Source organism: Natrix helvetica, assembly GCF_964273705.1.
Source record: "Natrix helvetica genome assembly, chromosome: 5".
Taxonomy (NCBI): domain Eukaryota; kingdom Metazoa; phylum Chordata; class Lepidosauria; order Squamata; family Natricidae; genus Natrix; species Natrix helvetica.
The window spans coordinates 15861110-15873735 of record NC_138551.1 but is presented as its reverse complement, the minus strand read 5'-3'; the positions used below and the strand labels follow the sequence as shown (position 1 = coordinate 15873735).

The 12626-nt window shown below is 41.5% G+C and overlaps 1 protein-coding gene across 6 annotated transcripts in view; it reads left to right on the top strand.

Moving 5' to 3' along the window:
• NAALADL2 (N-acetylated alpha-linked acidic dipeptidase like 2) overlaps positions 1-12626 on the top strand; it is a 706416-nt gene that overhangs the window by 206657 nt on the left and 487133 nt on the right. For all 6 annotated transcript variants that reach the window (XM_081953457.1, XM_081953458.1, XM_081953460.1 and 3 more), the window contains exon 2: positions 9126-9739. In XM_081953457.1, the coding sequence (XP_081809583.1) occupies positions 9243-9739 (497 nt within the window). In that variant the 5' untranslated portion in view covers positions 9126-9242. The remainder of the gene's footprint in view (positions 1-9125; positions 9740-12626) is intronic.

The window sequence follows — 12626 nt, the reverse complement described above, 5'->3', positions numbered from 1 at the left end:
CTAAAGAGCAGCCAGGGTTGATCTCCTCTAGGACTGACCGGTTTGACCACCTTGCAGTCCAAGGGACTCACAGGAGTCTTCTCCAGCATCATAGTTCAAAGGCCTCAATTCTTTGGTGCTCAGCCTTTTTTATGGTCCAATGTTCATAGCCATACATTGCAACTGGGAAAACCATAGCCTTGACTATACACACTTTTGTTGGCAGGGTGATGTCTCTGCTTTTTAGTATACTGTCTAGATTTGCCATAGCTTTCCTCCCCAGGAGCACGCGTCTTTCTATAAATACTGGTGTGTATGTGGAGTGCTGGCTTTGTTTCAGTAAGTGGATTGATAGGATGTGGGGTTGTATCATGATTGGTAGATTGGTGCTGATTGGTGCTGGCTGTGTGTCCGTTGTTGAGGTGTGTGTGTGTGTTTATGAGCGCGTGCGTGTAGTGTCACAACCCATGGTATGCCCAAATATGGGAGGGAAAGCGCAGTCGCTTTCGTTCCTTCGTCATCTGGGAGCGCCGACAACATTTCTGCCTCTGCCCTCCGCAGCTCCCGGGCGCGGCCAGACAGATGTAGCCACCACGACGCCGAGGCGGTCCAGGCGGATGAAAGAGCGAGCAAGGCACCCTGATCCTCGGTCGCTCGCCCGCCGGACTGCCTCAGCGCCATTCTGGCTACCTCCGTCCGTGCGCGCCCGGGAGCTGCGAAGGGCGGAGGCAGAAATGTTGTCAGCGCTCCCGGATGACGAAGGCATGAAAGTGACTGGGGAACGCTGAGAACCTTAGTGCCTCTGCTGGATTTCACACGCTCCTCGTGACTGCAATATGCAGTCGCGAGGAGCGCGCAAAGTCTAACAGAGGGAGGAAGGTTCTCGTCATTCCCCAGTCGCTTTCGAGGACTGCGGAGCGCGAGCCGGCAGAGCACGCTCAGGAAGGTGGGGAATGGGATCACGTGTGCTGGAGGCTGAGGCAGCCTGAGCCTCCAGCACACGTGGTCCCATTCCCCACCTTCCTGATGATGTCACCAGCCTCACCAGCCATAAACCTCACCGCACGTCACTGCTTTGATCCTAGTTTGTCTCACTAGAATCTTTCCCAGTTGTTGACTGTTTTGTGCAAATTCACTCCAGTATTCATGGACAAGGGCAGGAGGGTCATGTTTTAAGATGTCCTTGGGAATATATTCATGTCAGAACACAACCATGAATTGAAAGTTTCCTTGGCTGTCTTAGCTAACTTCTCACTAAACCATCACTGTGATGCATTGAATAACTTTATTGTCGCTACAATATGTCAACCCTTGGGCACGTCCTTTTGATTACATTATCTTTTATGTCATGAGCAACACTTCCACTGAATTATAAGGGACAGGTTTTTTTTTGTTTTTTGTTTTGTTTTGTTTTTTGTTTTTTTTGTAGCTGAGGGCTTTAGAAATGGAGAAGATTGTTAAATATGGGGTGATTTGGCAGAAGAATTATAGAAAGCCATGAAGAGGTGGAAGTGTGATTAGTGTTATAGAAATATATAATGTGACTAAAGTGGAGCCAAGTATTTGAAATTCAGCACTGACCTTGATCCTTTGGATTTCAGCCATTACCATTTGCATTATCTCTCTTTTTTTATCAAGAGCACATAATCTGTCTTTTCATTGGGCTCTGGGTGGGTTTTTTGTTCTGGATGAACTGAGAAAAAAGGTGTTTTTGTTGTTTAGAAAAATATATACAATGAGACTCAAGAACAAAATCAAGTTAAGTTGTTTGACAAAGCACAAATAAATGGAAACATTTCATTAAGTGGTCAAGGATATGTCTTTGATACACCTAACTCCATTTCTGTAACTTATACATCAAGCGACTATCAGCTTCTTCTGATGACATTTTCAAAATTATGGATATCCACACAATAGCAAAAATCAGTCAGTCAGTCAGACCCTATCCATCTATCTATCTATCTATCTATCTATCTATCTATCTATCTATCTATCTATCATCCATCCATCCATCCATCCATCCATCCATCCATCTATCTATCTATCTATCTATCTATCTCCCAATAGGGGAGAGACGTAGTGCATTTAAGTGGATAGGTATATGTCTGCATATACATTGAGAAAATAAATATTCTAGATTTCACTACCAGCAGTTGTCATAGCAACCTGTGGTACCTATATCGGTTGGCACACTTTTGAATATATTCAGAAATTTATTGTATAATGATGAACAAGTGCCACATATTCAGATACATGAACTTCAGAAAATGCAAATAGCTGAGTGCCCTGTTCAATTCACTATTAAAAGATAAGGAAACCTTAAAAAGCTCATATCTATCTGCTGCTTAAATGTTTATAAGAACTAATTTGGACAACTAATATTTTATTATAGTAATCAAAAATATAGAAATACAATTAGTAAAACTGATAAAAATGTATATATGTATGTATGCATATATATGTATGTATGTATGCATGTATGAATGCATGCATCTATCTATCTATCTATCTATCTATCTATCTATCTATCTATCTATCTATCTACCTACCTACCTACCTACCTACCTACCTACCTACCTACCTACCTATCTATCTATCTATTATATACACATACATACATACATACATACATACATACATACATACATATTCAGATTGGGGACCAAGTTTGGGAAAATAGAAAATGGGAGAACAGCCACAGTGGACATGTTGGAGACAAATTGTCACTTTTAATGTCATTGTTGATTTTTTTTTCTTTAAAAGTGTATGATGCCATTGGCAGTGCAGTTGGCCTTATTGTCATTAAAATATTATTCAAATATTTAAATATTTGCAAATATTTCAACATATGTTATGGGAAAAGCAAAGCATTGTTGGTCTTAAGGGCAAGTTACAAATTGTTTGGTAAGCCTTGGGTCAGTCAGTTAGCAGGAAGTACCTATTTCCCCCCACCCACCCAATTTAGATTGATCACTAAATAATTTTTTTGAGAGAAAAGTGGAGGTTTTGTTTCAATTGAAGAATTTAAGAAATATTGAGGTGAGCTTCAAGAAGTAAAATAGTAGTGAAAATCCCCCATTTTCTGAGTTCACAAGTTTCCGCTGGGGGGAAAAAGATACGACAACAAACAGAAATCTCAGTGTAAAATATCCATGGAAGTTAAGGCGATGAGAATTTTAGAAAAAAACTCAACACCTTTCTGCCAATTCCTTATACAGGCATCTATCTGAAAAATCTTTCTGAAAGAGCTTTTGGTAATGACAAATTTTCCCAGTAGAAATAAGAACTGTTTAGGAAATCTTGATCTGATTTGGAAAAGCCTATCCAATTAATAAAAGAGGTTGTTTTTCATTCAGGCTAACAATCAGGGGTGGGTTCGCCCGGGTTTGTGAGAATCTGTAGCTAACATTGTGGCCAATTCGAAGAGCCTCCAAATCCCACACCTGGATGGCCCGTCCCACCACGCCCCACCCCTGCCACCCCACCAGGTCCCTCCTGGGAGTCTCCACGTGGTCTGTTTTAGATGTGAGGCAAGTGCAGGGCCCAGATGGAGGCTTGCGGAGGGGAGAAAGGGGCCTCCTAGAAGGCCTCCGGAGCCCGGAGAGCAGTTTTCACCCTCCCAGAGGCTCAAGGAAAGCCTCTGGAGCCTGGGGAAGGCAAAAATGCCCTCCCTCCCTCCATGATGCAGGAGGCCAACTAGGCCACTCCCACCATGGCCATGGAGTAAGGAACCCATTGCTGAAATTTTTGAAGCCCACCCCTGCTAACAACCATTTCATAGAATCTAATATCATTTTTATGAAGTTCTTGCATGGATAGTTTGGTAAACATTACTGATTTGTGTGCATTCTAGTGCCCAAAATTTTCCTTAAAGCAGTTATCAATGATTCCACTCTTGGACCTTGCTAATTTATGTTTATTTATTTTGTTTCATTTAGCATCTACATTTACACCATTTGATTTTACATGTTGCTTTCTATTTAATGTGTGGAGAGCCGAAGGCAGCTGTTATAGAATTCTGATTTTCTTTTTTTTTAACTTCTGGCGCTGATAAAAGAGGCAATTTAGAGGTTTTCATGTCTGGCTTGTATTTACTATAGCATGCACTCTTAAGCATCCACACGCTGCAAAATTGGGAAGTAGTAAGACATTTTAAAAATAAATTTAACATTAAAGAGGTCCCAGACCAGTTTGCAGTCATATGCATAAAAAAAGAAAACAAATTCAAGAGAACAATCTAACAATGACAAAAAACTATGAAAGAATAGCAAACCCTAAACTACCAAGAATCACTCTCAGTGAAAGTGACAAATGTTCAAAAACAAAATCTGTGGAAAGAGACAAGGAAACCCCAACATTAGGGAATTACATAAAACGGAGAATAGAGTAATACGAATAGTGTTTAGGCTTATATAATGCTTTACAAAATGCTTTACGGCATTCTCTGGGTGGTTTATAATATAAACATTATTTGCATACATTGTCCCCAACAATATGGAACCTCATACTGATCGTGGAAGGATGAAAGTCAACCTTGAAGGCCTTAGGATTGAACTCCAGGCTCTGAGCACAGCTTGCCTGCAATATTATAAACCACTTTAGACCTTAAACAATGATTATATTGCTGGTGGCAAATGTGTAGACCTGTTCAGCTGTTGCGTATGTGTGTTTCTGTGATTTAGGACACAGATTTTGAAATACTGAATTCTTTGTAAAGAATTAGGTAAAGGTTCCCCTTGCACATATGTGCTAGTCCAGGGGTGGCGAACAAGTTCGACAAAAAGAGCCAAAATTTTAAACTGTGAGAGTCAGAGAGCCACACCACGCAGTGACCTGCCAAAACAGACCCGGAAGCAATGTTCCCTCTAATTTTTTTTCGATGTGAGCAGAAAAGTATAGTGTTTGAGCAGCACATTTTCATGCCTGAGCACCCGAATTTTTTTCACAGATGTCACCTAAGACAACAACGAAATCAGTATTATTTGAAACTCAAAGTTATGTTTCTTCAAGGTACCCGCTTAATTCAAAGTGTTATATAATATCAGTATCACTTAACAACGCTCCTGCTTAGCAACCAAAATGTTGGCTCAGAAACTCTGGCATTTGAAGCACGCAACTCTTAAAGCTGTCAAGTTACAAGACCCTTGCACCCCTAACCCTTTAGGGAAAAAAACCCCCAGGGGTCTTCAAACCTGACAGCTTTAACACTTGTGGACTTCAACTCCCTGAATTCCTCCTCCAGTCATGTTGCAGCGACGTCATCTGCGTGGATCTGCTCCATCTTTGCTTTCTTCATTGTGGGCAGGGCTTCTGCTGAAGATGCCGACGAGTACGAGTTGCCACCAGAATAACTGCTGCTACCTCCTCCTCCTCCTCCTCCTCCAACAGAATCACCAGATTTCCTCCTGAGCTCAGCGCTGGGTTACCTCTGCCCCCTCCCCCTCCTCCGTGCTTTTGAGGAGCCATGAGGCTTTTTTTCCCCTGCTCCCCCCTGCCTTCCTACTGGCTCCTGCAGCCTCATGGCTCCTCAAAAGCACGGCGGAGGAGGAGGAGGGGGCAGGGGTAACCCAGCGCTGACTGAGCTCAGCTGCTCCGAGCGGAGGGGAGGCGCTGCTGCCATGCACGGAGATGCCGGCTGGAGCTTTGGCAGCTTCATCTCAGCCGCAGCGCCGGGCGGCAAATCCGGCAGTGCTGCCTGTTAGAGGAGGATGAGGAGGAGGTGGCAGCAGTTCTTCCGGTGGCGGTGGGGGCTTTGGGGCTTCACAACTAGCCTCAGTCGCCCCGTGCTCCTCAAAGCAAGTCTGGGGAAGTCCTTTGCAGGCGGCCCATTCTAGCTGCCTGCAAAGGACCTCCCCAGCTTCCGAAAGGGAGCGCGCGATCCGAGCCACAGTATACTAAATAATGATAAGAGGCAAAGAGCCTCATTTATTTTGGCCGGGAGCCGCATGCGGCTCGCGAGCCGCATGTTCGCCACCCCTGTGCTAGTCGTTCCTGACTCTAGAGGCAGTGCTCATCTCCGTTTCAAAGCTGAAGAGCCAGCGCTGTCCAGAGACATCTACATGGTCATGTAGCCGACATGACTAAACGCTGAAGGCAAACAGAATGCTGTTACCTTCCCACCAAAGTGGTCCCTATTTTTCTACTTGCATTTTTATGTGCTCTCAAACTGCTAGGTTGGCAGAAGCTGGGACAAGTAATGGGAGCTCACTAGGGATTCCAACTGGCAAATTGCTGATCCTTCTTATTTATTTTATTTATTATTTATTTCGATTTATCAGTCGCCCCCTCTCCGCAAAGGGACTCGGGGCGACGTACAATTAAATCAAAATACAAGTGTGGCATGGAGGAGGTAACACCAATATTTAACAGTCAAGTTCAAATAAATAACAATAAATTAAAACAATTAAATCAGTTAAAAACCCCAAAATTTACGTATAAAATATTAAAATTGCCAGGGAGGTTAGAAAGTTCTAGTTAAGCCAGGCCGGCTAGTCGGAACAGGTGGGTCTTGAGTTTCGTGCGGAAGGAGCGGAGATCAGTCGTTGTCCTGATATCTGGGGGGAGGTCATTCCAGAGGGCTGGGCCCATCACAGAGAAGGCCCTATTCCTGGGCGCCGCCCTCTGACAGTGCCTGGTGGACGGCACCCAGAGGAGTCCCTCTCTGTGAGAGCGAATTGGTCGCAGGGATGTATGGGGCAGAATGCGATCCCACAGATAGCTAGGTCCTGTGCCATGGAGCGCTTTGAAGATGGTAACTAACACCTTGAAGCGCACCCGGTAGACCACAGGGAGCCAGTGCAGCTCGCGCAGGAGAGGTGTTATATGGGAGAACCTCGTTCTCCCCATGATTGCCCGCGCGGCCGTATTCTGGACCAGTTGCAGTCTCCGGGTGCATCTCAAGGGGAGCCCCACGTAGAGAGCATTCTGATTGACAAGCTTAGTGTCTTAGCCACTGAGCCACCCTTATGTAAAAAATTAGGATTGTCCAATTAGGTGCTATGCATTGCGACACCTTTAGGTGATTCCCCCTCCCCCAATTTCATTTTGGTTTGTGGTTGTTGTTTTTTTTTGATATGCTTTGTAATTTTTTTCTCTCCTGTTTGGAGAGGAGTTTACTCCTCCCTTTCCCTGCTGCTGGCATCTAACTAAGTTTATCCAATTCATGAAGCTATCTGGAAGATGGATCTTAGATGAGGAAAACATATTACTAGGTTTCAAGAAGGAGACGGGGACTGTGTTGCAGGTGTCATTCAGATAAGCGTCACTTTGAGGAGTTAATATCTGTATCTACATTGCATTCTAATTGATGGGTCTGTCTGCTGCTTGAAAAGCATTAAATTGCCACTGCTTATGTGATGAAATCTCTATAGTCAAAACTATGAATGAGAACGAAGCCTCGTCCCTGAAGTCAGTTTAGAAATGATTTGTCGAGAATTGATTTTGCATGTTTAGATTAGAGGTCAGAGTTCTACTTTGAGGGCATGTCTTTTCAGATAGAAATGGGCTAAAACTGCCACCCCTTCCACTATGTCATTATAGAAGTCATTTTTGTGAAGAATATCACCTGAGACATGATTCTGCTACATCTAAAAGAGCAAAAAGTATGAAGCCCCTTAAAAAAAAATCAGATCCGTAGAATAAATTTCAGGTGTACTGATCAGTCAGGAAGAACCATAGGTTAATATGCAGGTTACAAAAAATATAAACTAATAAAACTATGAGGGGGGCATGGTGGCTCAGTGACTAAGACGCTGAACTTGTCGATCAGAAAGGTCGGCAGTTCAGCGGTTCGAATCCCTAGCTCTGTGTAATGGAGTGAGTTCCCGTTACTTGTCCCAGCTTCTGCCAACCTAGCAGTTCGAAAGCATGTAAAAATGCAAGTAGAAAAATAGGGGCCACCTTTGTTGGGAAGGTAACAGTGTTCCGTGCACCTTCGACGTTTAGTCATGCCGGCCACATGATCATGGAATTGTCATCAGACAGCTCTGGCTCTTTGTCTTAGAAAAAGAGATGAGCACCACCCCCTAGAGTCAGGAACAGCTAGTATGTATGTGAGAGGGGAACCTTTACCTTAATAAAACTATATCCAGATGACAGCATTTTATTGAGGAATTGAAGATAAAGGAATATCATTCTGAAATTTCTATCATAAGACAGCAATTCTTACTTTGTAGATGCCCTAATATGAATGTTTATTTTTACCAGTACAATACTCTTCTTCCTCCTCCTCCTCCTCATTTTATGGATATTCTCAGTTAGTCATAAAGAATTAAGTTCATTTCAAAGGAACATTTCTCTTTTTAGCCACAAGGTCACAATTTAAAGCATGTGAGACATAAGGAAATGGACCAAGAAGGAAAGAAAAAAATGGTTGGTTAGTTCAGTAAATAAGAAAAATAGGTGGAATTACATTATTGGTCACAATAGCGGAAGGGAACTGGTTGATATCTGAATTAGCAAATGGTTTAAATAAAGTAACTGGGTGGTTCCAGATATCTATTGTCAATTAAATGTTTGGCAATTCTTTAAAAACGAAAGAATCCTGATATATACAAACATACATACATACATACATACATACATACATACATACATACACACACACACATACACACACACATATATATATGTATTTGTGTTACAACCCCTAGTATGTCTAAATACAACACACACACACACACACACACACACACACACACATAGTGGAGCTATATTCCACCAGCACATTAATGATTTTTTAAACTACTTTTTTAAAAAAAGGTTATATTAATCTTCAAGTGTTTTATTTATTTACTACTTGATAACCCGGTGTTTCTAATGTTGGATTTTTCTCCTTACCAGAGGTATTTTTTCTTATTCATTTGTCTTTATATATTTATAATTTTATAAATTTTATGTTAACATTATTAATTGTATTAATACTTAGAATATGAAATAATAGAATTGGAAGGGACCTTGGAGGTCTTCGAGTCCAACCCTCTGCTCAAGCAGGAGGCCATATACCATTTCAGACAAATTTCCAAACGGCGAGGTAGCCCTTTAGGTATTGCTCCAAGGGTTCCAATTACAATTGGAATATTATTATTGTTGTTGTTATTCTTATTGTTAATATTGTTTTGATCTTTGTCTGTGTCATTTTTTCCCAGGCATTTGAACATGGCTATCCTGTTCTTCTTCCTTGGTCTTTTCTTCTCAAGGCTGAACATATCGCGCTTTTTCAAACTTTCATCTTAGTTTGCAGACCTTATATTTATACATATTTAATGCAACCTGGTAAAAGGATGGCTTACCAAAAAGTCCATGGAGATCAGAATGCACAGTATTTAGATAGTGAAGACCTTCAAGCCACTTCCCTGGAGTTAGAATGGGACATGGAGAAAGAATTGGAGGAAGAGCTGAGCTTTGACCATTTTATGTTGGATGGAGCAGTCCGTCAACCAATGGAGAGTAGTCAAAACGCTGACATGGAGTCCATTCAACCATCAGCATCTCCCAAAGGAAGGTTTGAAAGACTCCAGGAAGATCTGGATTATATTTCTCACCGGACACAGCATCCACCAAAGACCAATTGCTGCAGCTTTTGCTGGATATTTAAGCTATTTTGCACAGCTACGAGTTTATTTATTTTGGGGATTTTGATAGGCTACTATGGACATACACCATGCCCACCTTCACCCACATCTTCAGAAACCAGTAATCCTGCCATCATTCAGGATATTCTTAAAGGTATCGGAGCAAAAGATCTTGCACACATTTTCAGGTAAATGCTATATTTCTGTTTTTTAGTTGGATGATGCTGTCAAAAAGATCTTGTTTTATTTATTACTGTGTTTATCTTTCACCTGTTCTATAGGGGCTCAAGGAATATGAGGAAAAATATCTCTACGGAGGTATTTTTCATTTTATCCCTACAGCAACACCTCTATCAGGTAGATTGGGGTATGAATCTTCTGCCAAAAATGAGGGATTCAGAATGTGGAGAAGCAAGGCTTAGCAGCCACGTTGGGTCCAAAGCCTGACAATATGTCTCTTTCGCTGAGGGATGTATCTTTTCCTCATCACTTTTTAATCGTAGCTGAAGGGGTAATTTCAAAATTTCTAACCAAATCTGTGGACAGAAATGATCACCGGTGGAAGATGACATATGACTGTCATATGTTTGTCATGCATTGGATGATTAATAATGTTTCATTTTCTCCAGCAAGGTATTTTTTCACATTGTGAGAATATGCATCAATCGAAACGACCTGTTGAATATGTGTAGGTGGTGTAGAGGTTTGTGAATCCTTTTGGATTTTCCATATTTCTGCATAAATATGACTTAAAACATGATCTGTTCTCTGCACAAGCAGTAAAATTAGATAAAGGGAACCCAATTAAACAAATGAATCAAAATATTTTATTTGCTCTTTATTTCATTTATTTATTGATGAAAATGATCCAAAGCTACATATTTATGCACGATAAAAGTATTTAAACCTCTACCATGTTTCCACGAAAATAAGAAAGGGTCTTATTATCTTTTAACCCCCGAAATAAGCGCTTGGCCTTATTTTCAGGGAGGTCTTATTAGTTATAAGGTACAGGACGGCGAGCTTGGTCACTTCATGGCTACTGCTGTGTTGTAATATTTTCAGGAAGGGCTTATTTTTTTTTGGGGGGGGGGTGTTTATTTTAGCACATGCACTCAAAAGCTGGATTCGGCTTATTATCCAGGGAAGTCTTATTTTTAGGGAAACGGGGTAGGATTATCACTTCATTTGAAGGGGAAATTAGAGTCAAGTGTTACTGGAATGATGAACAGGTGTGAATATGGAGATTCTTCCTTGTTTAAAGAACATAATGTTGGATATTCATGACCAAAGTTTGGTTTTGACAACCCAAGGATGTGAAAGTGTGTCATGGTTCAACCAATGGAGATTATACAAAAGAGTTGGATTCCATCAGTTCACTGGCAGGAATAATTGCATGCAAATGGAGACAATTCAATACATTATTAGACTCCCATTCCTGTTGAATATAACCATACCAAGAGCAAGACATATAATAACCCAGGAGGTCTAAAAAAAAGTAATATCTAGAAAAGTAAGAGAAAAGTAAAGTCTTACATGTAGAGAAAAGTAAAATCTTACACTTAGGCAAGAAAAATCAAAAGTACATGCATCGACTGGGTGAAACCAGGCTTAATAGCAGTAACTGTGAGAGGAATCTTAGAGTCTTAGTGGACAAAGTTAAATATGAGCCAGCAGTGTGTGGCAGCAGCCAAAAAAGCCAACTTGCCTTCAGAAGTTGCAGGGGCTTCATCACTGGAGCTTTTAAGAAGAGATTGGACTTGTTATGGCAGTTGGTGGCAAACTCAGACCGGTTGGGGAGGTTGGGGAGGAACATGGGCCAGTCCTGGAGTCTGGGGAAGGGTCTGATGAGGGCTCTGTGTTAGAGGCAGAGAGGGGGCCAGGGCCGTCCGACAGTTATCAGCTGCCTTCCGAGTCAGACATCAGTGAGGCAGAAGAACAGCTGGAGCCTGTTCCCGATGTGCGAATGTGCAGAGCTTCCAGGAGAACAGGAGTTAAGGAACAAGAGCCGACTTAGAAGTAAAAGGTGGACGGTGAAAGGCCCCTTCTATAGGGAATAAAGAGGAGCAAAAGGGGAGTGGAGTTTGCAGGAAACAATTTGTTCATTTGATTAGTGTGAAGATTTGTTTGTGACTCTCAGAGACTCCTTGCCAAGTATTTTCTTGTACAGCATTGCATTTGGAAGATATTGTCCTGGCAGCTCTTCAAGCCTGATAAGGTCTGTGGTTGTAAATTCAACCTTGAAAGACTGTTTGCTGGGACTTTGCTGGATGTGAATGAGAGGAATTCACATTAGTTTAATAAAAAGGGGTTTTGTCAGGACAAGGAGTCTGCTTCGTGTTTTTGTGAAGCCTAGGTCCAGAACAAGACTGTCATTTGTCAGAAATGGTGTAGGGTATCTTGCTTGGGTGGGGAGTTGGATTAGATGACCTACAAGGTCCCTTCCAACTCTGTCAATCTAATCTAATCTAGAAAAATTTAAGGCTTCTCTTACATTAGTGAATGTCAGTATCCATGACACCATTAGTAGAACACTGAACAACAATAGTCTGAAGGGCCAGGTGGCAGAGAGAAAGCCCCTGTTCTCCAAAAAGAAGATTGTGTCTCATCTATGATTTCCAAAAGATCATGTCAACATACTTCAAGAATATTCGAACAATGGTTCTGTGAACCAATGAGACCAAAATAGAACATTTTTGATTGGACAAGAAGTGTTATGCTTGGCAAAAAGCAAACACTGTATTCCAATATAAGGTATTTGCCCCACTTGTCAAACATTGACAATTAAAAAGGATTCACAAACCTCCACACCTCACTGTATACAGTACGTAGGCAAATGAGTTCTATCAATTTACTTGCCACTGAATATTTCTGCTTAATGGCTTATTTATTGGCTTTTTGCATTAATTTTATTGTTTGGTAATAGTTCTTTTTCCAGAAGTACATTCTGCAAAGATAATGTCAGCTTTTTATGGAAGGAATTAGGCTGTGTTTACAAAAAATGCATTTAACCAAGTCCATTAAAAGATCTGCTTGGAACATCCACACAATATTGATTCGAATAGTGATAACTTG